Here is a 25,088-nt window from a genome sequence, read left to right as displayed (position 1 = left end):
CCGTACAGTTCCAGTTTTATTTATTGCCTCCGTGAAGTCTGCAGAGACTGTCACAGGTGGGGCCGTCTGGAAAAGCCCATTCACATCAACCCACACAGCCCGGGCCACCCCAGCGTGGATTCCCCGCCCAGCCATTTCGGCTTCCAACCCTTTTCCCACCCCTTTCCCATCGGTCGCCCTGGGATGACGTCATAAGAAGGCGCGGAGGCGCAGAAATCAGCGTCTGCGCGTGCGCCGTGTGCAAGCAGCCGCCCCCAGGCTTGTCACAGAGCCTGGCGACCGCAGGGCGGCGGGGGTCTCAGTGCTGCTGCGGCCGAATCTGTAGCGTGAGGCGTCCTTGAGCTGAGAGGACCATGAACCGCAGTCGGCAGGTGACGTGCGTGGCCTGGGTCCGCTGCGGCGTGGCCAAAGAGACGCCAGACAAGGTAGGCCTGGCCGCTCGGAGGTAGGGGGAGCGGCCTCTTCGCGGCATCCTCGTCCAGGCCCGCCTAGAGAACCTGGACCCCCTCCACGCGGCCTGGGCCTGGCTGGTGTGACTGGCCGGGGTGAGGCCGGCTTTGGCCTGATTGTGGTGAGGGGCCCTCCGGCTCCGAGTCGGGGGCCGCGCCCCCTCACGGCCTCTTCCCACGAGTCCAGCCCACCCCGGAATTGGCGAGCACGTGGGCCCGGCGGGCGGGAAGGGGGCGGGGTGCTGCTCTCAGTGGGGAATCTCTCAGCTTCTCACTGACAGCAGTGAGGGCTCACCCCCACTCTAGTGCGTTCTCAGGCATAGCGGGAAGAGGGAGCACGGGATAGTGGGAAACCACTTTCTACTCGTGTGCTGGGCATGCTGGCCAGGACGAGAGCTGTAGAGTAGAACAACGGGTGTGGAGACTGTGACGTCGTGAGGCTGGGCGCTGAATTGGGAATTTCTCGCAGTGATCCAAGTGAGATGTTGTGGCAGTGGGTGATGAGAGGTAAACCTGACACATTAAGAAGGAAAAAACCTGCAGAAGTTCGAAAATGAGTCAGTGGTAGAGGTGAAGATAATTTAAGTTGTTAAGCTGATATTTACTCAGTGCTTTTTGTGGGTTGGGCATTGTTCAGGGTCCAGGGGTAGGCATAAACAGGACAGAAGAATTCCCTGCCTTTATGGAGTTGACATGCACATATATGTGCGTGGGAGTAAATGCTAGGAATGGAAAGTGGGGGGGGGGGCTGAATGTATTTGGGCCAGTGATGACAGAGATGGGAAAAGGGATAGGAATGTAAGTGGCTGGGAGGTGAGGTTAACAGGAATGAGGGCTTGGAAGGTTTAAATTCCACCAGGGGACAGACCGTGCTTGTTTTATTCACCAGTTTCTCCCGTGCTTGGCTCCAGTAGGTGCTCATTGCGTGTATATATAGAGAGAGAGAAAGAATAAGGCCAGGAAATTATCTCAATAGAAATTATTGAAGGAGGTATTAGTTGTTATTAAAAAGGGACATGTAACCTTTTAAAGACTGTATGAGTTCCAGACTTGTCCACACACTGGAACCACTTGGGGAGCTTCAGAAGGTAGTGATGTCTGGGGCACCTCACTGGCTTCATTGGTGGAGCCTGGGCTCTTGATCACAGGGTCATGGGTTCAAGTGCCACACACCCGCCTGCCCCCATTGGGCCTGCAGCTTACTTAAAAAAAAAAAAAAAATACAGTGCCTGCGCCCCACTCCTGCATATTGTGATTTAATTGGTCTGGAGTGTGAGAAGATTCCCTCCCCCCACCACATGATTTTAATGGCAGACAAGTTAGGTAACCACTGCTTGAAGAGTTTGCGTTTATTCTACAAAATCAAAATAGGAAGAAGAGATTAAGTTTATTCTACAAAATCCCAGAAAAACTGAAATCAGTGAGAGTAATTAGAAAAATAAGTATCTTTTTTTTTTTTGAGATTTTATTTATTTATTTGACAGACAGAGATCACAAACAGGCAGAGAGAGGGGGAAGCAGGCTCCCTGCCGAGTAGAGATCCCAATGTGGGGCTCGATCCCAGGACCTTGAGATGATGACCTGAGCTGAAGGCAGAGGCTTAACCTAACCCACTGAGCCACCCAGGTGCCCCGAAAAATAAGTATCTTTAAAAAAAAATCTTTAACTTCAAAAGCCTTTAATTTCTGGAACAATGAATGTCTTCCCTCAGGAGGATTTCCATATTACTAGAGATGTTTAGTGCAAACTGAGTGATTGACTGAATCATCGTCTGTCATCAAGTATCCATCCCTATCAGGGGCTGAGCACTGAATTATGTGTGTAAACACAGAATAAGTTGTTTCTGTCTTCAGTGAGTTTACAGTTTTGCAATAATGGGATGTTTTAAAAGGTATTAAAGCATTGGTTAGATGAAAGAATGCCAGTTTTGAAATAAAGAGAATGACTCCAATGATCCTTTTGAACAGGATTTCCCAAGTGGAGACTCTTAAAGGCAGCTGGAAAGGTTGGGGGGGGGTGGCTGGGTGGCTCAGGAGGTTACACATCTGACTCTTGATTTTGGCTCAGGTCATGATCTCAGGGTCGTGAGATCAAGAGTCCTGTGTTGTCAGACTCCAGGGAGTCTGCCAAAAAAAAAAAAAAGGAAGAAAGACAGAAAGATGCAACTGGAGTCTGGGGGCACTAGCGAAGGATGAGTTAGGGGTAATCAGTTCCGAGGTGATAGTTTTAGTCTCCAGAATGAATGACCTTTGCAAGGAAGTGACAGCGTGTGATTCATAATGAATCACAGTGAGAACCAGGAAGAGAGGAGGGGACCAAGGCTGGGGTAATTTATTTAGGAATACTCACAGGGGAAATGAGAAGTAGCCAAGAAGAAATCAGAATAGTTGAAAGAAAATGAGATGGACTGTCACAGAAGCCAGTTTATATAAGTTAGTCTTTTCTGAAAAGTCTGGGAAGAAGTAGACTGAGCAGCGTTTTTTTGTTTTTTGTTTTTTAACAGTTTCAGGTGGGAAATGGATTTAATAATTATAAAGACCTGTGAAAATCCCATTTATGGTAAATTTAGGGAGCCTGGATTGAAGTTTGATTCTTGATATTTTTTGAAGTTATATTTTACATTAGTTCTCAGACTTCTTTTTAACTCAGAGATTTATAAAGATTTCCTTAACTGTATGGTAACGGAATGTTTGCTCTCTTATAGGTAGAACTTAGTAAAGAAGAAGTAAAACGTCTCATTGCTGAAGCTAAGGAAAAATTACAGTAAGTTTAGGATTGTTGATGTCTAAAGTCAAGTCCAGATGAAATGTAAATTTCAAACATTGATGATGAAGTGGTCTTCTTGTCAGATGGTACCATTTGGGTGATTTCTCTTTTTTGTTCCTTGGCACAGAGAAGAAGGTGGCAGTGACGAAGAGGAGACAGGCGATCCTTCGGAAGATGGCATGCAGAGTGCACGTACCCAGGCACGACCAAGGGAGCCCCTGGAAGATGGCGACCCAGAGGACGACAGGACGCTGGATGATGATGAACTGGCTGAATACAACTTAGATAAATACGATGAGGAAGGTGACCCAGGTTAGAGTTCACTTACTTCTGGTTTTTAATCACAGGCTCAGTGTATTAGATCATGCTTCTGCTGTTTCAGAGCTTTTGTTGTCCTTTATATCGGTTAAATAATTGGCTCAAGTCTAAGGCAGTTAACATGCTTCCTAAACTAGTTGAAGAAATAAGCTAACCTACTAAACTAAGACGTAAAAAAGCATAGTATTGTATATTTTATTGCAAGTGATGGGTATGATCTGTAATTCAAGTTGGGGAATGGGCAAAGGGGAGTGAGAGATACAGGTCTCCAGTTACAGAATGAGTAAGTCTTGGGGATGAAAGCTACAGTGTAGGGAATATAGTCAGAGATGCTGTGATCGCACTCTGTGGTGACAGATGGTTGCTACACCTGTGAGCCTGGCATGAAGCATAAGTGATCAAGGTAAATCACTGCATTGTACACTTGAAATTAATACTGTGTTTCAGCTGTACCCGAATGAAAAAAAAAATTTAATCTGTAACTTGTGTCTCTTTGCAATAATGAGAGAGGGGTTATTACCCCCATTTTACAAAGAAAACTGAGGCTTACAAAGATCATCTGACTTTGCCAGGGCCACACAGTCATGGACAGTGGAGCTGAGGGTTGAACATTCTCTTGCTGCAAAGCCTTTACTCTTAGAGTACACTTCATCAGGTGCAGAGAATAGTTTTTTCCATTGGACTCTTTGTGCACACCTAAACTTGTGACCATCCTGCTAGGACAGATACCATGGGAATACAGAGAAAGAAAGAGCTAACCCAGCCTGGAGAAATGGCATTCAGAAACAGCTTCTTGGGGCACCTGGGTGGTTCATTCAGTTAAGCATCTGACTTCAGCTCAAGTCATGAGCTCAGGGTCCTGGGATCATGCTCATGTTCTTTTTCTCCCTCTCAAATAAATAAATCAAATCTTTTTTTTTAATTGCTTCTTAATAATCTCCACACTGTGTGGATTATTGGCTGTCTTTCTTGTCTGGTTGAAATTCCCATCTTTGTTGTTAATCAAATGTTTAAGACAGATTAGTCCTGCCTCCTTAAAGTAGCTTTCCCTAACAATTAGAGTATATTTCTTTCCTGAGCTTTATGTTATTTGGGGTCTACTCTAGGTCACCCTTGCAGATATGCCATAAGAGAATTCTAATTTTGAGATAAGTTTAGTGAAAAAGGCATAATAGCATCTCTTTCAGAGTCATATAGTAAATTAGCACAGAAGCAGTTCCGAGAAATCTTGCAATATAATAACCAATTTAACTTTGTGAAACCCATCATTCTTTTTTTTTTTTTTTAAGATTTTATTTATTTATTTCACAGAGAGAGAGATCGCAGGTAGTTAGGCAAGCAGAAAGAGTGGGTGGGGAAGCAGGCTCCCTGCTGAGCAGAGAGCCTGATGTGGGGCTCCATCCCAGGACCCCCGAGATCATGACCTGAGCCGAAGGCAGAGGCTTAACCCACTGAGCCACCCAGGTGCCCCAGCCCATCATTCTTTTTATTTGATTTGACCAGGCAACCCTTATTCTATATCAATTCCGGTGTCTTAGGATAGTTTTATCTCTTTTTAAAAGTAAGTACACTTTTCTTTTTTCTTTTTTTTTTTTTAATAGGAGTGGGGAGGGACAGAGGGAGAAAGAATCTTAAGCAGGCTCCATGTCCAGCATGGAGCCCGACTCAGGGCTTGATCTCAACCCTGAGATCACAAACTGAGCTGAAATCAAGAGTCAGACATTTAACTGACCAAGCCATCTGAGCAGAGTGCTAGTATTTTCTAAGAGAGAGCTTTACAGTTTAATTTTATTGGAACATTGTGAAGACCAAGACTATCAGGTATGCATTCCAAAGTCAAATATAAATGTTTTTTGGGTTTTTTTAAAGATTTATTCATTAGAGAGCATATGTGTTGAGGGGAGAGGGAGAATCTTAAGCAGACCCCACTGAGGACGGAACCCGATACAGATCCTGAGGTCATGACCTGTGCTGAAACCTAGAGTCAGACACATAACTGACTGTGCCACCCATGCCCCCCTAAAATTGGCTTTTAAATTCCTATTTATTATCCAGTATTTCCTTTCCCACCTGTGGATGATCCAGTTAGTTATGAAACAGATAGTTGGAGCTAAGATGGGATACCTTAGGAAAATGCTTTTGTCGAAATGACTGTTCAATTTATGAATTCTTACAGATACTGAAACTCTTGGTGAATCTCTCTTGGGTCTTACAGTCTATGGAAGTAATGATCAAGATCCTTATGTTACTCTGAAAGATACGGTAAATATTTATGTGGCTTTTCTAATTATGCTTCTTAAGTGTTTGGAAAACCTTACCAAATATCTGCTTCTAGTTAACGACTTATTCTCTCCACTTAGGAGCAATATGAACGTGAAGATTTCTTGATCAAGCCCAGTGACAATCTGATAGTTTGTGGCAGAGCTGAACAAGACCAGTGCAATTTAGAGGTCCACGGTAAGTGGCGGGCAGCCCTTGGGGAAAGGTTCTCTAAGATGAAAGTAATCACTATAATAGCTACTATTGTGAATTTTCAGGCACAGTTCCTGGTGGATCTCATTTAAGTTACATGGTTAATTATATATATACAGTTCATAGATACGCTGGTCATTGTGCTTGGGCATGTGTGGTCTGGTATGTGGCTCGTACAGGACTTATTTATGGAAATGGGTCTCCTGGTGTGTGTGTGTGCGTGCAGGTTTAGTATTTTTTTGAACATTTTTGCCAGTTTTTCATTCTCCCTCTCTCCCCATTGGAGAAAACCTAGAAGTAAAGCCATATAAAAATACAGGAAACAATTACAGTCCTGTTACCGAGAGGTAACTTGTTGCCCTGGCTTTTTACTCCAGTCTCTTTTCTGTGTACTTTTTCTTTACATGGTGAAGATTATACTCAAGAGGCAGGTTTTTATTCTGCTTTTTTCCACAGTCTTTTCACATATTTCCCCTGCATTTCTTCACAAAAACTCAATGCAAGGGCTTCCATTCCTCCAGTCTCCTTTCCCAGTTCAACGAATATTTGCACCACAGCCGGAGGTGAATGCTTTGAATCTGAAGTGGGCACTGATTCGAATTTTTCTTTTTCATTTGGATTTTTAAATCAGATGTATTTAATGTCAATATTTATTATGTCAACAAACATTAATTGAATAACTGTTTTCTAAAAAAAAATAGACCTTCAGGACGTCTGCAGTATTCTGCCTCTAGATTTTCCCTTCTGTTTTTCTTGTCCCTTCTCCTGTGCACATCCTCAGACATGTCTGTCCTTACTCAACAATCTTCTAATCATCTGTCTTTAAAATTTGCAGCTTTAAAGATATTAAGCTAAGGCCTTTTGCTATAGAAGCACAGTTGCATAGCTTGAAAATTAAAATCTTTATGTTTAATTTTTTTTTTTTTTTTTTTACATCTTCTAGGTTACTTTGTCACTTACTCCATTTTGTAGCTTGGATTTTTGGAAATCCTCACAATCCTTAAGACTGCCTTCAGGAAGTCTGTGGATTAGGCCATTTTAATCCCATGGCCCATTGTGGATCTATTTATAAAATGAAAAGGCTTTAAATAGCAGAAACCTTAGTGCAAAGTTATTCTTCTAAAGATCTTTGAACTTTTTACATATTTCAAATAAAAACCATGTGGCAAAATTTTTAAAAATCCAATTCTAGGGGCACCTAGGTGGCTCAGTAGGTTAGGCTTCTGCCTTCGGCTTGGGTCATGATCTCGGAGTCCTGGGATGGAGCCCCGCATTGGGCTCTCTGCTCCGCAGGGAGCCTGCTGCCCCCCGCCCCCCCGCCGCCTGCCTCTCTGCCTACTTGTGATTTCTCTCTCTCTGTGTCAAATAAATAAATAAAATCTTTACCAAAAAAAAAAAAAAAAAAAAAAAACTCCAGGGGTGCCTGAGTGGCTCAATGAATTAAGCCTCTGCCTTTGGCTCAGGTCATGGTCTCAGGCTCCTGGGATCAAGCCCCACATCCAGCTCTCTGCTCAGCAGGGGGCCTGCTTCCTGCCCGCCACCACACCTGCCTCTCTACCTATTTATGATCTCTTTCTGTAATAAATTCTTAAAGTTCTAATTTCAAAAATCGAAACTCAGTTTGACATTGATTTTTGTACATTTTCCTTTGAGAGCTTACTGGAGTCATTCCTTTGTATTTAGTGAGTATCGGAGAGGGGTTAAGAAGTTAAAGCAGTGGTAGTCCTACTTCCTTAGTCTAATCGACATCATTAAAGAGATACTTGGATCTGGTGAATGGTGTGGATCTCCAAATTATTTAGCATATCTCTAGGCAAGAATAAATTCAAAATTGCATTTAAAAGCTGATCTGAATGTTGATTTGACATGGATAAAAGGAGATTATTTTACAGCTTCATCATTATATTTATCTAAAATGTTAGCTGAGTACTTGGACCACAGTTGAGGTTCTCGCAGGACCACAAGTTTTCCATTTTAAACATTCGTCATGAAGTGATAGGATAGAACGTGACTTGGAATCTGCCGATCCAGGATCTAACCCAGATGCAGAGGTTTGAGGAATTTTTTAAAAGTTTTTATTTAAATTCCAGTTAGTGAACATACAGTGTAATACTGGTTTCGGGTGTACACTACAGTGATTCGGCACCTCCATGCGTCACCGGGTCTCATCACAGCAAGTGCCCTCCTTCATCCCCAACACCAGTTGCTCCCAGCACCCGCCCACCTCCATCCTGGTGACCATTAGTTCTCCACAGTTAAGAGTCTGTTTCTTGGTTTACAGTCTCTCTCTCTTTATTCCTGTTGCTTGTTTTGTTTCTTAAATTCCACATGTAAGTGAAATCATATGGTATTTGTCTTTCTCTGACTTATTTCATTTAGTGTGATACTCTCTAGCTTTATCCATATCCTTGCAAATGGCAAGATTTCATTCTTCTTTATGGCTGAATAATATTCCTCCGTGTGTGTGTGTGTGTGTGTGTGTGTGTACACACACACTCCACATCTTTGTCCATTCATCAGTCAATGGACATTTGGGCTCTTTCCATAATTTGATTGTTGTAGATAATGTATAAATATAAATATCGGGGTCCATGTACCCCTTTACATTAGTACTTTTGTATTCTTTGGGTAAATACCTACTAGTGTGATGGCTGGATTGTAGGGTAGTTCTGTTTTTAACTCTCTGAGGAACCCCTGTATTGTTTTCTAGACTGGCTGCACCGGTTTACATCTCCACAGGCAGGGGTAGAGGAGGGTCCCCTTTCTCTACATCCTTGCCAACATCTACTGTTTTTTGTGTGGTTGGTTTTAGCCATTCTGACAGGTGCGAAGTGGTCTCTCCTTGTAGTTTTGATTTATATTTCCCTGATCAATGATGTGGAGCATCATTGCATGTGTCTGTTGGCCATCTGTAGGTCTTCTTTGTAAAAGTGTCTGTTCATGTCTTCTGTCCATTTTTTAATTGGATTAGTTATTTTTTGGTGTTGAGTTTTATAGGTTCTGGATACTAACCCTTCATTAGATATGTCATTTGCAAATATCTGCTCCCATTCTGTAGGTTGCCATTTAGTTTTGTTGATTGTTTCGTTCTCTGTGCAGAAGATTCTAGTTTTGATGTAGCTTCTACGTAGTTTATTTTTGTTTCCCTTGCCTCAGAGAACATACATAGAAAGTGGTCTGAGGAATTTCTTTAAAAATTCTTAGTCTCTCTTAACTTTGCTTCTTTCTAATAAAAAGCATATTGAGGGGGCAGATTTCTGATTGTTTGGGCTCGGTTTCATCAGTGTTTCATTGCATAATTTTTGAAAGACTTCTTAGTCATTGATTTTAACAATATCTTTGCTCCTTAACATTATAACTCTGAATGATAAGAGCCAGTTGTTTTAGTTGTCATATTCCGAAAGTGTTCTCAAAAGCTTTATTTACATTGTTGATCTTTAAATACTAAAGCAGTAATTCTTGACAAGCATTTAGATTTCTAAATGTGAGTTCTTTCTTTCCAGTTCTATTTTTTTATTTATTCTTATAGCCAGATAGACCTTTAAAAGATAATAATCAAATGCTCCCTATGGATCCCTTATGAACATTTGTTTTCTGTAGTGGGTGGACTGGAGTATAGGACTGTTCTAACCAGTGCATCTGCCGATGGGGGGGTTCAGGCAAATGTCAGTTCCTTGCCCCTGTTCCTGTTCCTTTGGAGCACACCAGGTGATAGGAATATATGAGACCTGCAGAATTTTGCTGAGCGGTAACAACTTGGGAGGCTCCTTTTGATGCCATCAGATGTGACTCGCTTTAAGCACATGGGCTTCTGTAGGTTTAACAGGGAGAGTGTGTCCTTTTCAGTGGGATGTGATTTCTTACTCTGACACAATAAAGTCTCGTCCCAATGTTTTATATTTTCAGTTTATAATCAGGAAGAAGATTCCTTTTATGTGCATCATGATATACTGCTGTCTGCATACCCTCTAAGTGTGGAATGGCTGAATTTTGATCCCAGTCCAGATGATTCTACAGGTAATTAGAAAAGCTAAGATGGCTCAGGGGTTCCTAGCCCTGTATGTTATTTCTAGCCACATAAGTTATGTATTCTCTATGAATGTTCTCAGAATTGTTGATTTTTAAATGAAATTGTTATTTTATGAAGTTACATTGTTAGTTCTTAAAACACAATCACGTAATTGTTTTGAGTCTGTGTGTCTTCAGACGTCAGATAACTGCTATTGCTGTAGGCAGAACAGGCTAACAGCATTAGGAGCTGCAAAATGGTGTGAAGTAAACCCAATAGAAAGTAGCATGGCCCAAGAGTTTGGTGGCATGACCTTTCTTAGAAAACTTCAAGTAAAACCAGACTGAAGAGAGAAGTAAGTAGGTTCTTGTGTTAGTTGCTGTCGCCCCAGCCGCACCCTGCTAGTTGCCGCATCCTGCTTCTTAAGAAAGGTCAAATCTGGTCCTGCTCAACCTCACGTCTCATTTGCCAAGCTTATTCACCTTCATGATCTGATTCAGTCCCTGTTTTCACAACACGGGTGAAGGTGGAAGATGAGTTTTGTTCTTAGAACCTAAGTAGGGACCCTGGGGTCAAAAGACTGAGCCCTTTTTATTCAAATTATGGTCCAAGGGCCAGCAGCACAGTACAGTACACCTGGGAGCTGGTCAGAGTGCTTATGCAGGGGCACACCCCAGCCCTTCTGAAATGGAATATGCATTTGAATATTCAGGTGACAACACATGCATGTGAAAGTTTGAGAGAAAGTGCTCTAAGAAATCACTCAACCCACGGTGCAGTATTTTTCATTAGAAATGTTTCAAATCCAATACCTCACTTCCTCCTGTAGGAAATTATATTGCTGTGGGAAACATGACCCCCGTTATTGAAGTGTGGGACCTTGACATAGTGGACTCTTTAGAACCAGTCTTCACTCTTGGAAGTAAGCTATCGAAAAAGAAGAAAAAGAAAGGGAAGAAGGTAAACAAGTCAATAATTAAACTCTCACGACAGAGAAGTTTACTGGTGGGGTGGAGTCAGGAGAGCATACAGTTAGTATTTCAGTTAGACGCTTTGGCAGAACAGGACAGATATTGTCCATAGTTGGGGTTTCAAAAGGCCCATCCAGGGAAGCACGGATCTCTGATTGCACCCATTGCTATGTTACTCATCCTTCCCCAAACCACTTACTCTCGGGTTTGACCCTTTTGGTATAGTAACTATTCACACTCCTATGCTTCTTGGAATTTTTGAAAGAATTCTGTTTAGCCTTTAGTATGTTGAATTCTAAATATCAATGTATTAGTTCCTGCCGCTTTTAAAACTTAACTTTGGGGTGGGGGGGTGGTTATTTGTAGAACTCTACCACCTAGATTAAGAACTGCTATAGCTTGTCTTCTGTAAGGAGTATTTATCCCGGATCCCTAAAGTAACAGGAAGGCAAGGTGTTTCTTTAGGTCTTCAGCTTGAAAGCAAGTTTGCTGAAGATCAAACAGCAAGATTTAAAGAATCTTTCAAATTAAGGTCAATTACAGGGGTCACTTTAATACAAAAAGTAATGAAACAATTATTACAGAGTTCCTCCGCGGAGGGGCATACCGACGCTGTCCTGGACCTTTCCTGGAATAAGCTGATCAGGTAAAAAAGAAATAACATTTGGAGGGTTGTTAGAGACTGTAACCACCGTCATCTTAACTCATGCCTACCCCTGTCTCCACGTCATGTGTTGGGGTCTCTGTGTCTTCCTTCCCTTTCCTGCAGTGTATGCCGCTTGAAGGCAAGGGCTTTGCCGTCTGTGTCCTCGTAGCCCACACATCACCTGCCAGCTCCAAGGTCTGTAGGGGCTCGGGCTCATTACAGACTTGGTGACCAAGCGCCCTCCCAGCAGCACTGGGGGAAAAGCTGCTTCAATGCCAGTGGTGCCAAATTGTGTTTCTTTTCATGGGAAACATTTCCCTCATTTCGTTTAGTTTGCACAAAATCTCATCCAAATTTTTTTCAGCTAATTTTTTTTTTTTAAAGATTTTATTTATTTATTTGAGAGAGAGACAGTGAGAGAGAGCATGAGCAAGGAGAAGGTCAGAGAGCGAAGCAGACTCCCCATGGAGCTGGGAGCCTGATGCGGGACTCGATCCCGGGACTCCAGGATCATGATCCGAGCCGAAGGCAGTTGTCCAACCAACTGAGCCACGCAGGCGTCCCTTTTCAGCTGATTTAATTGTGATAAAATATATGTAATATTTACCACTTGAACTATTTTTTTTAAAGATTTTTTTATTTTATTTATTTGACAGAGAGAGATCACAAGTAGGTTGAGAGGCAGAGAGCTGAACAGAGAGCCTGATGTGGGGCTCGATCCCAGGACCCTGAGATCATGACCTGAGCCAAATGCAGAGGCTTTAACCCACTGAGCCACCCAGGTGCCCCTACTTGAACTATTTTTAAATGTATAGTTCAGTGGACGTTGTTGTGCAATGTCCAACTCCAGAGCTTTTGTCATTTTCCAAAATTGAAAGCATGTATCCATTAAACAACAACTCTCCATCCTTGGCACCCCCAGGCCCTAGTAACCTTTGTGTCTCTGTAAAGTCAACTCTTGGAGTTACCTTAGAAATGTAGAATTGTATAGTCTCGGCCCTTTGGTGACTGGCTTATTTCACTTAGCACGACGTCCTCCATGTTGTCACATGTGGCAAGATTGCCTTTCTCTTTAAGGCTGAATGACATTGCATTGTTCGGATCACCCACATTTTGTTTTTCCATCTGTCGAGGAACACTTGGGTCGCTCCTACCTCCTGGCTGTTGTGAGCGGTGCTGCGGTTACACACATTGATGTAAATAACGTTAGTGTACAAATATCCGAGCTTTCAGTTCTTACGAGTGTCTCCCCGAAAGTGAAATTGCTGCTTCGTGTGGCAGTTCTGTGTTTACCATTTTGTGGAGCACTTTTCAGGTGCCTGTTGGCCCATTTGTGTTTATCTTCGGAGAAATGTCTTTTGAAGACCTTTGCACATTTTGAATCGAGTTTTTTGGTTTTTCACTGAGTTTTAGATCTTTATATAGTCCGGATACAATCTCTCCTCAGATATGTGATTTGCAAACATCTCCCCCATCTGATGGATCCCCTTTAACTCTTGGGATAGTGTCCTTTGACGCACAGTTCTTAATTTTGATGTAGTCAATTTATTTTTACTTTTGTTGCCTGTGCGTTTAGTGTTCTATCCAAGAAATCTTTGCCAGATCCTTGTCATGAGGTTCTTCCCTTGAGAGTTTTATAGTCTTAGCTCCTACATTTAGGTGTTTGGATCCATTCTGAGTTAAGTGTTGCGCACAGTCGAAGGTAAGAGTTCCACTTCCTTCTTTTGCATGTGTCGTCTGCATATTCTTTATACTCCTCTTTAAACAGCAGTTACCCCAGAAGGCCATTTTCCTAATAGCATGGTTGGTTTGAGGGGCTTCTAAGGCAAGGAAGATGAGCATCAGGTTGAGCTTACTTGAGGCGTAAGAACAAGCGGGGTCACCCGAGACCCATTTTCCCAACCTCTCTGTTACACGGGATCCTTTGTAATTGTGAGCGCGGGGAGGAGGGGCCCAGAGTGCTGGCTCACCGACGAGAGCCTGTCTTCCTGTTTGCGCTCACACCTCTTCAGAGTTAGAACCATTTGGTGAGGGGCACCTGGCTGGCTCATTCGGTAGCGTTTGCGACTCTTGATCTCAGGGTTGTGAGTTCAAGCCCCACATTGGGTGTAGAGATTACTTAAAAATAAAATCTTTTAAAAAAATAAGTAAAGGTTAAATTCCTGGTCTCTAATCTCCTTAAGATTGAGTCACATCTGGAGCAAGGGCCCAAGAATCTGTTGTGTTGTTTTGTTTTTTAAAAATTTCCCCAGGTTTTATCTGAATTGGGCCCGTTCTTAACTAATGGGCAGACAAATAAGAGATCGGAATGAGTGTGCCCTGCTTTTAGGAACCCAGTTGTTAATAAATCTGACCTGTCACGGTAATTATGTATACTAAATTCTTACATATAGTAGCTGTTAATTTGAGTAACTGAGTTTGTTCTGGCAGAACAGTTCCTCATCACTTCCGGCTGATCCAGCAGTGCCTTTGCCCAACCACAGCTCCCGAGCTCCGTGCAGACGCTGCCAGCACCAGTACCCCTGCCGCACCCTGTCTGCACTCACACCTTCGTGACTGCAGGGCCACCCGTGTCTTTGCTCCTTAACTCCTCTACTTTCTCCATCTTATTACAGACCTTGGTTCTCCTTTCCCCTTTCTTTACTGAAAAGGTACACGAGTGCTTTTAAATACTTGCCATACATGCCCTGGTGCACAGAAAAGTTTGGGATCGTGAAGAATAACATATTGATGTTGTTCCTAGTTGGGGAAATAAAATGCTCCCGGGACCAACATGCATGTTCTCTGCTCATTCATACTCTTATTGTTGTACTCTTCTTGGGAGTACAGCATTCGGGAGTTTGAGGGGCTGGTAATTTATTTTTAAGCCTGATACACTAAGAATTTTAATATGAAAGGAATCTCAAGTGTTGGGAGAAGGACTAGGATGAAAAATGTACTGTAAAATTTTAACTTTTTGCTGTTGGCAGGCATTGAATATAAACAAAATATTGGGAATTTAAGTAACATTAAATCTTTGACCTGCCAAGGACTTAAAACATTAATGACTTGTATATGGAACTTAATGGTAGAAATTTGAAATTCATTGATTAGAATCAAATAATATACATGATCCTCTTAAGAGACCCTGCCTGTGTCACTGAAATGTGAGTTATAAAACAGAAAGCAGTTTGTATAATGGAAGTATTTCTTGAGGAAATAATGCTCCAGAAATAAACCCATCAACATTTTATTTTAATAGCATATTGATTTTCTAGACAAATATTATGATCACTAATGACTTAATTCTGTGTCAGCCATTTCAAATCAGATAGTGAAGAATGAGGTTCCAGGAATATCTGGTTTTTTTTGTTTTTGTTTTTGTTTTTTTTTTGTTTTTTTAAAGATTTCATTTATTTATTTGAAAGAGAGAAATTACAAGTACACTGAGAGGCAGGCAGAGAGAGAGAGAGAAGGAAGCAGGCTCCCCACTGAGCAGAGAGCCCGATGCGGGACTCGATCCCTGGACCCTGAGATCATGACCCGAGCCGAAGGCAGCGGCTCAACCCACTGAGCCACCCAGGCGCCCCCAGGAATATCTGTTTTTACAAAGAGGAAAGACAGGCAGCTAACATTAATCAGGGACCTACTGTCTTCTGGTCACTCAGCCATGTACTTGAGTAGTAACCCTTTGAAGTTGGCTGTAGCATTCTCATCGGCAGGCAAGGAAGTGAGACTGACTTCTAAGACTTACGATTAGTAAATGGCAGCACCACCAGGAACCCCTTTTCAAGTTTTCTGGGCTCTGAGGCCTGTGTTCTCCTGTAGAATGACATTATTATCACTTGATCCCTAAGAGGTAGGTAAATTGTTTTTTCTTATTAATAGCATTTAATGTCTTTTTTTTTTTTTTTTTTAAGATTTTCTTTATTTGTCAGAGAGAGAGAGAGAGCAAAGGCAGACAGAATAGCAGGCAGAGGCAGGGGGAGAAGCAGGCTCCCTGCCAAGCAAGGAGCCCGATGTAGGACTCGATCCCAGGATGCTGGGATCATGACCCGAGCTGAAGGCAGCCGCTTAACCAACTGAGCCACCCAGGCGTCCCATGCCCTTTTCTAGTTTAAAAAAATCGAGATATAAAATCACATATCATGAAATTCAGTCTTTAACGTGTATAGTTCAGTGACTTGGGGTGTATTCCCAAAATTGTACACCTATCTCCACTGTCTAATTCCAAAACATTTTCATCAGTCCAAAAAAGAAATCTGTACTATAAACAGTCATTCCTCCTCCTCCTGTGCTTCCAGCCCCAGTCAGCCACTAATCTTCTTTCTGTCTCTCTGGATTTGACTGTCTGGACATTCCTTCTTAGAAAAGGAATCATAAAATATGTGGCCTTCTGTGTCTGGATTCTGTCACTTTTGTATAATGTTTTCAAGGTCCATCCTGTTGGAGCATTAATTAGTACATCGTTCCTTTTTAATTGATTGAATGCTTGTATGACATTTCATGTATCTATTCACCAGTTAATAGACATTTTGTTTGTGATTGTTTTTTGCCTATTATGAATAATGCTACTGTAAATATTAGTGGACAGATTTTTGCACAGACCTGTTTTTCTTTTCTAGGATCTATCCCTAAGGAGTGGAATTTCTAGGCCATATGGTAGTGTCTGTACCATTTCCATTCCCACCAGCATGGTAGCTGATTTTTCTGTTTTGCTAACAGTTACTATTGTTTGTCTTTTTCGTTATACCTGTCCTGTGAGTATGTAGTGGTATCCCATATTCTCATTTTCATTTCCCTAATGAACAACTTTTCACATGCTCATTTGCTATTTATAGATCTTCTTTAGAGAAATGTCCATTCATATTCTTTGCCCATCTTCTGATTAGATTATCTTTTTATTATTTGAGAGTTCTTTATATATTCTAGAATCAAGTCCTTTATCAGATATGACTTACAACTAATTTTCTCCCATTCCGTGGTCTTTTCACTTTTTTGATCTCATTTACAATACAAAAGGTTTTCATGTTGGTGATGTCCATTTCATTTATGTCTTTTGTTTCTAAGGCTTTTCTTGTCATACCTAAGATATCATTGCCTAACCCAGGGTCACAAAGATTTATACCTGTTTTCTTCTGAGAGTTTAATAGTTTTAGCTCTTACATTAGTAGGTCCATGATCTATTTTGAGGTCGTATGAGATAGAGGTCTAACTTCATTCTTTTACATGAGGATATCCAATTGTCCCTGAGCCATTTGTTGATAATACTTTTCTTTTCCCCAGTGAACAGTGAATAATCTTAACATCTTTGTCAGAAACAAATGACCATAAATTTAAGGATTTATTTATTCTTCATTCTATTTTGTTAACTGGTATGTCTGTCCTTAAGCCAGTACGACATTGTTTGGATTATTGTGGCTTCTCAGTCCATTTTGAAATCCATACTGTGTACTTTTCAGCTTTGCTCTCTTTTCCAAGATTATTTTGGCTGTTCTGAGTCCTTTACATTTCCCTATGAACTTTTTTTTAAAGATGTATTTATTTTAGAGAAAGTACATGCAAGTGGGTGGGACAGAGGGAGGAAAATAAATCCCAAGCAGACTCACACCAAGTGCAGAGTCTGATGAGGGGCTGCTCGATCCCATGACCCATGAGATCACAACCTGAGCTAAAACCATGTGTTGGATATGCAACCAGCTGAGCCACCCAGGCACCCCTCCATATGAATTTAAAACCAGCTTGTCCATTCTTTGAAAAAAAAAAAAAAAAGTCTGCAGGGATTTTGAAAGGGATTGGCCAAATCCATAGATCAGTCTGTAAATAGCAGTATTTCTGTCTTAACAACATTAAATCAGGGTGCCTGGGTGACTCAGTTGGTGGAGCATGCAACTCTTCATCCTCAGGGCCATGAGTTTGAGCCCCGCATTGGGTGTAGAGATTACTTAAATAAGTAGATAAATCTTTTTTAAAAAAAGTCTTCCAATCCATGAACATGGGATATCTTTCCTTTCATTCTGATACTCTTTCTTCCAACAATCTTTTGTAGCTTTCAATATGTAAACTTTAAATGCTTTTGTTAAATTTATTCTTAAGTATCTTATTCTTTTGGATGTCATTGAAAATGGAATTCTTAAATTTCGTGCTCTTGACTTTAAAACCAATCACCTGATTTGTCTCCTCCCTTTCTCAGAAACGTGCTGGCAAGTGCATCAGCTGACAACACTGTAATTCTGTGGGATATGTCCTTAGGGAAGCCAGCAGCTAGCCTTGCTGTACACACAGACAAGGTATGGTGATTGAGTGGATAAAAGGGAGTCTAAAAAGTATGGGACAAATGTTGGCTACAATAATCCCAAACATACATGACTTTCTGTGAATTATAAAGTGCTTTGACATGCTATCTTATTGGACCCTCACAGAGCCCAGTATGATAGTTAGAATTACTCATCTTAGAGCTCCAACTGCGGAGATGGATGAAGTGACTGGAAACATTAGTAATTTGTAGCATGTTTACAGAGACCCATAAAGAGACAGGGCTGTCAATCACCAGATGAGGTTAAAGGATTTAACAGATCTGTTGTTGCAGAACTCAGAGGTCAGATGTCCTAGCGTGCAGTCGGGGACTTCAGAATAGGTCAGAATATGTAGAGTTGCCCAGTAAGTTTGACTGCTCGCTCTTTTGTTCTCAGTATATTTAACATTTGAGGGATGTAAGTATTCTGTCAAACACAACTTGAGAAATCCTGCATTGTCTTTAAAGTATCTGCTTTTATTTGAAAATGTTTGTCCTTTTGATTATGTAGTACATTTGTTTCTCTAAATACTACTAAATTTCAAAGGGAAAAATTTATAGAAACACTGCCAAATTGATTTTCTGGATTTAAGTACTCAGCAGTTGTACCAAAACCAAACAAACATAGATCTGTTTATTTATGTTTTCTCCTATTAGGTCCAGACTTTGCAGTTTCATCCATTTGAAGCACAGACTCTGATTTCTGGATCCTATGATAAGTAAGAAAACACTGCAGGAATTATTGCTGCTGTTTTGAATCTTCTAATTCAGAAAGTATGACTTGGTGCTCAGACTACAATACTGAGTGTTTAAATTTGCAGTGATACTCACTTGTCCCTTTCAACCCTGGTCCTTTCGGTCTCTAAGGGAATGTTGTTCTCTTGTAATAATGTAGTTCCTAACTAGCAACTGCTTTGATTTTTAGAGGGCATAGGAGTTTGCCATTGCTACAAAGCAGGCTGTCCAAAATTCAGTGACTTAGAGTAGACATACAATAGACATGTATTTCTTTTTTTTTTTTTTTTTTTTTTTTTTTTTTTTTTAAAGATTTTATTTATTTATCAGAGAGAGAGAGAGAGAGAGAGCACAGGCAGACAGAGGCAGAGGGAGAAGCAGGCTCCCTGCCAAGCAAGGAGCCCGATGCGGGACTCGATCCCAGGACGCTGGGATCATGACCTGAGCCGAAGGCAGCTGCTTAACCAACTGAGCCACCCAGGCGTCCCTAGACATGTATTTCTTATGCCACTGCAAGATTGAGCTAATCTGGGCTAGGTTCAACTGGTAGATCTTGGCTTATTTTGGTGGGGCGATGGAGATTGGGCTCTCCTTGTTTCATATCCTCGGGACCAGTGGGCTAGCCCCCGCATGTTCTCATGGTGAGGTCAGACGCTTCAGCAGAGATACCAACGCCTCTTTAGACCTAGGCTCAGAACTAGTATACTTCTGGCTTACTTTCTAGGCGGAAAGAGATAACATGGAGTGGGGAACAGAGTGCATTTGTGGCAGAATTCCTGTAACCCCGACAGAGAGTGTGGCTGGAGGGGGAAGGGAGGAATTAGACCCACTGCAGTCCCTCACAGGGGTTTTCCAGTCATGCGTGTGCACCTTTTTGCGGATTGGGTCTGAAGGTGGGAGAGAGAGCCAGTAGAAGCAGAAACCAACTTGCAATCTTTATTTTGATTCCTTCTCTTTTGAAGAGTAATAGTTATATTTTTTAGTTCGGATTCATTCAGAATTATAAAGTCTATCCACTGGCTTCCCCAGCACGGTAACCTGCTTATAGAGTAAATGTGGTTAAGACATGAATTATCTGGCTCTGAACACTGCTGGGAACAGGAAAATTCAAAGTTGTCCTAGTCTTTTGGAAATAGAGAGGATTCATCTTGTGAGTGGATGGCTGAGCCTGGAGACGGTCAAGTCTGCTGTGATATCCAGAGCCACCAGTGCCTTCAAGTGACAGAACCAGAGTCTACCAGCTAGTGAAAATCAACTCCTCTTTTCTTCTTTATTTTAGAACCTTAAAACAGGCTTTATATAATTGGATCTTGAGTTCACAGTGTTGTTTTGTTACCATTTCATTATAAATAAATATAAAACATATAGACGAATTGAACTCTTAAAACCGTAACTTTGCCTGTCTGTCCAGGTCAGTGGCTTTGTATGACTGCCGAAGTCCAGATGAAAGCCATCGAATGTGGCGATTCAGCGGGCAGATTGAGAGAGTGACTTGGAATCACTTTTCACCTTGTCATTTTTTGGTAAAGCTACATACTGTTTTGCTTATCTAGGTTACTAATGACTTCTCTAATTCCACTGTAGAGAGAATCTTTCTCTGGTGGAGGTTTGTTTGTTTTGGGGCGGGGAGGGTTGGGGTTTGTTTTTTGGTTTTTTGGGTTTAAGTCTCCACGCCCAGTATGGGCCTTGAACTCCCAACCCTGACATGGAGAGTCACATGCTCTACCAACTGAGCCAGCCAATCGCCTTGCTTTTTCTGTATTAATACTATGGAATAGTTAGATTTTAGGGTTAAAAAAAACTCTTAACAATAATGGGGCAGCCACAGATGGTTAACATGTAAATGATTTTGCTAATTTCCAGCCATTTCAAAGTGCCACATTTTAGTTCCTGATTTTGATCGTATTATTAGTGTGTTTCTTTGAAATATTAAGCATACCTAATCTATATTTTTTAATAGTTAATTTCATCCAAGAAGATGATTTTATTTAAATTAAATGGAGCTTCAGTGATGAGAATGCTAGCCTGTTTAATATAGCAGTCTCCCAGATAGGAAAAAGTATTAAGTTCTTGGTTTAAGTATCCTTAATATGTATAGGATAACAGTTTTCTGTGTAGCATCCAAAGATTCTGCAGACCTTTCAATCCATGGAGAAATAAAACCCAAGCTTTCATCCAGAAGATTAAAGAAACTGTGGTACATCCATAAATTTCCTAATTTTCCTAAAGTAAAATATGTAGTACTTTATGAATGAGAGAAAGAAATGCTTTCTTAAAATCAGTGGATAGTTTCTTGGTTTTTTTTTTTAAGATTTTATTTGTTTATTTGACAGATAGAGATCACAAGTAGACAGAGAGGCAGGCAGAGAGAGAGGGAGGGAAGCCGGCTCCCCGCTGAGCAGAGAGCCCGATGCGGGACTCGATCCCAGGACCCTGAGATCATGACCCGAGCCGAAGGCAGCAGCTTAACCCACTGAGCCACCCAGGCGCCCATCGGTGGATAGTTTTATTAAGGTTCCTGAAACATTGATTCTGAGCACATGTAGTCTCCCTCTGCTCAGAGGCACATTGCTGTTCCCAGCTGTGTCGCCTGAAGCCAGATTCCCTTTTATGGTTATCAGGAGTGAAGTGCCAGTGGTATTTGAATGTTGTGTTGTAATTTGGCTCTCAGCACTGAAGCACACATAATTTCTGAGGTTATTCGCTAACAAGTTTTCATTGGTACTAAAATCACAGATATTTAGGAAAATGGAAAGTGATTACAATTAAATGGTTTGCCTCCTTCACGCCAGGCTCCCGTGATGAGCCCTCTGTCCTCTTGTCCTCTTCGCGGCCCAGCCATTAAGACTTCTCACTTGTTCCTTTTTCCCCTCGTTTCCTGCCGTGGCTGTTGCCCTCAGCTGGCACACAGGCCAAGCCTCTCTCCTATCCTAGACTAGGTCTGTCTCTTGGCTCCTTCTTTTCTCCCCTTTCTTGGGAGTGTAACAATCCACCGTAATCTGCCTCCCTTACTCATGAAGCCTCGCTGCCAAATGTTGACCTTTGTTGCTTTCTTCAGAAGCGCTATTTCTTTGCTCCCCTGACGACCTATATTATACCCTCTCTCTCTGGTTCCCTCTGCCTGTACCGTAAAGGCTGTGCTTCCCAGGCCTCTGTTCCCTTGGACGTGACCTCAGCTAGCCCATCTCTCAGCCTCGCCCGCACCACCACCAAAGTTTCATCCTCATGCCCACTGCGTGGTACACGCACCAGCTGCATTAATCCATGCAGGGACAAATCCCGCTTATACCCCAGGAAATTTTTCGTGGGTTTTTTGTTTTTTGTTTGTTTGTTTGTTTTAAATAAGCTCCTCAGGTAAATAGCTGGTTTCTACTATAATTTACACTGCTTACCCATTGCTAAATTTTCTTGCCATGTAGCATGACCTTGACTGTCTTTTCCTCTTTCCAGGCCAGTACGGATGACGGCTTTGTGTATAATTTGGATGCACGTTCAGATAAGCCAATTTTTACACTTAATGCACACAATGATGAAATTTCCGGTGAGCCCAAATAGTGTTTCATTTCTATTAACTTACGATGAAGTAAATCTACATTTCAGAGGCTGAACTAATCTCTTCCTTTAGGTCTTGATCTAAGTAGTCAAATCAAGGGCTGTCTTGTGACAGCATCAGCAGACAAGTATGTGAAGATCTGGGACATATTAGGAGACAGGCCAAGTCTGGTTCACTCTAGGGACATGAAAATGGTAAGAATTTATCTGGGCATCTTCCTTTTCAGCTTTTTTGTTTGTTTCTGACCTGTATTGTCTTTCCCTAGGAATCACTGCATTAAAGAATATGGGTTTGCTGGGAGGTTCATTTTGAGCTTAGTCAAACTTGGTGGGAGGTTTGTGAGTCATTAAGATCCTCTAAAATTGTCCTTATCTGGTTCCTTTCCTAACAGACACAATGAACAGTTGTTTGGGAAGAAGGATGGAAAGAGATTTTCTAGGACTTGAGGAGAATGGCCATGGTTTTCTTTTTTTAACTCCAAATTGGGGCCCATCCCAGGAAAGCTTGGACCTTTAGGGCACTGTAGCTGTTAGGGTCAGTTTATCTATCACTACATCTTTGCATAACTAGTTTTGACTACACCGAAATGGATTACTATGTAGTAGCAAAAAATTTAGAAATAACCAGAATTCATTTAGCAAATATTTATTGAGCACCTACTATATGTCAGGCACTGAGTTAGTATAATTGTAGATACAGAACACTGTGCATCTGTTTGTATAAATATTTGTGGGGAAAGTAAGTTACAGATGCAATTATATAGTACTATCTCCCACTTATATTTAAATGCTTAAATGTTTATGTTTTGGAATAAGATTTTAAATTTAAACAGTATTATCTTACTGATTTTTATACTTTGTGTTTGTTTTCTATAATGCATATGTATTAGTAATAAGCATAAAAAAAATTCAGAAGTTAAAAAAATGATTTAATGGTGACCTACAGTAACATCATTGCTTAAAAAGGGAAATAAAAGGGGCGCCTGGGTGGCTCAGTGGGTTAAAGCCTCTGCCTTTGGCTCAGGTCATGATCCCAGGGTCCTGGGATCGAGCCCCACATCGGGCTGTCCGCTCCGCGGAGAGCCTGCTTCCTCCTTGCTCTCTCTTTCTCTGCCTGCCTCTCTGCCTACTTGTGATCTCTGTCTGTCAAATAAATAAATAAAATCTTTAAAAAAAAAAAAAGGAAATAAAAGCTTCTGGGAAAACTGAGATTAGAGACCTCAGTAGTCAGAGTGCATACATCCTCACAGAATGGCCATCGTGCTGAACTTACATGGCTTTGTCTTGTAAGACTCTGCAAGAGACGTAAGAGATACTGGTGAGTTGGTTCAAATATATGTAGATAGGAGCAGGGGTTTACATTGGGGCTTTCTGGAAGGACTGACCATCTGTTTTCCTCTTCCTAGGGAGTTCTGTTCTGTTCTTCCTGTTGCCCTGATTTGCCATTTATTTATGCCTTTGGAGGTCAGAAAGAAGGGCTTCGGGTCTGGGATATAAGCACGGTCTCATCAGGTAAGAATTTTAATTCCCTTTTTCTAAACGAGAAAAATGTGTGGCTTGAATACAATAAGTAGATCTGGTGTTCATCCTGTAATGTAGTCCGCTTGGGGAAATAGACAAGATCACATGTAATTTGGAGATGTTCATGTTCACAAATTTGTCTTCACAATTTAAATGTAGATTATTTTTTAAATACTTGACAAAATTTGAATTTATGGGAAAGCTAGAAGGAAATATAACATGGTTTCTAAGAACAGCCCTCCCCTTCCCAGTGTGAATAATCCACCTTTTCTCAACTACTTCCCCCAAAATCCAGCTTTCCTTAAGGGACCCCTCTTCTCCGAAGACTTCAGGAGAACCTGGTTGCTTATTTATTACCTTGAGGTTGTCTGGCTTGTCCTGTACACACAGAAGATGTAGCTCTTCTGATCCCTCAGTCTTCCTTGTAGAAAAAGGGTTTTAAATCCAAAAAAGTTTTCTGCTGGTTAATGAAAGAAAATAGTCACTTTATCAAGGTGGATTAAAACCAGGACAAGGCAAAGTAAGTTAAATAGCAGACCAATTTAAAACACGGTTAACTTCATTCAGAATGTTAATCTGGACTTCTCTGTTGGTTATTTCATTTCCCGTTGATAAGGTGTTAAATATAGTTTCATAAAACTTCCACACTAGGGCAGAGAACCATCCTTGTTCATTTCTGCGTCTCTGTATTTTATATCATAGGTTCTTAATTTTCTGACCTGGTAACTTCTTAACTGTTTATTTGTGTTTTAGTAAATGAAGCATTTGGAAGACGAGAGAGGCTTGTGCTTGGCCATACGAGAAGTTCATCTATTAGTGGCCCTTTTGGGAGCAGGAGCTCAGACACACCAATGGAGTCTTAATGCAGAGCAAAAAACTTCCTGGTTTTTATTACCTTAACTCAGATTTAAAAACCTGGCCGAGAAATCTCCACGTGTAGCTACAGCCATGTAGTGACTGAAACACATTTCATTTCTTGCTGCCAGACATTCCTCTGCAGCTATGGCGGCAGTACAAACAGGGCTGGTCTTCGTGCTTTGCCTTTTCAGTGTGTGGGGTTTAGGGATCCTGCTGCATTTCTGGAAGAGGATAATAAAGAGGTTTTTAAAAAATAATTCCTAAAATATGCCATATGTCATAAGTAACCTATAGGTTTGTAAAATAGGTAATAATTTATGGAATTTTAGAAGAAAATCTTCTGATTTTTTTTTTTTTTTTAAGATTTTATTTATCAGAGAGGGAGAGCAAGCACAGGCAGACAGAATGGCAGGCAGGGGCAGAGGGAGAAGCAGGCTCCCCGCTGAGCAAGGGGCCCGATGTGGGACTCGATCCCAGGACGCCGGGATCATGACCTGAGCCGAAGGCAGCAGCTTAA

The 25,088-nt window shown here is 41.4% G+C and overlaps 1 protein-coding gene across 1 annotated transcript; it reads left to right on the top strand.

The window, feature by feature from the left end:
* The first annotated feature begins 214 nt into the window (after positions 1–214).
* PWP1 (PWP1 homolog, endonuclein) lies at positions 215–24,828 on the top strand. Its single transcript, XM_004743084.3, has 15 exons — positions 215–425; positions 3,154–3,212; positions 3,343–3,527; positions 5,710–5,795; positions 5,894–5,990; positions 9,912–10,022; positions 10,844–10,974; positions 11,570–11,631; positions 17,804–17,900; positions 18,563–18,624; positions 20,052–20,163; positions 22,091–22,181; positions 22,266–22,387; positions 23,599–23,704; positions 24,467–24,828. Exons 1-15 carry the CDS (start codon positions 354–356, stop codon positions 24,574–24,576), a joined length of 1,503 nt encoding a protein of 500 aa, XP_004743141.1. The 5' UTR covers positions 215–353; the 3' UTR covers positions 24,577–24,828.
* Positions 24,829–25,088: the final 260 nt, after the last annotated feature.

This window comes from Mustela putorius, unplaced genomic scaffold (genome assembly GCF_011764305.1).
Source record: "Mustela putorius furo isolate JIRA1106 unplaced genomic scaffold, ASM1176430v1.1 tig00000738_pilon_pilon_pilon, whole genome shotgun sequence".
Classification (NCBI taxonomy): Eukaryota; Metazoa; Chordata; class Mammalia; order Carnivora; family Mustelidae; genus Mustela; species Mustela putorius.
Note: the sequence above shows the minus strand (reverse complement) of the source record. Positions and strands in the feature narration are given on the sequence as shown.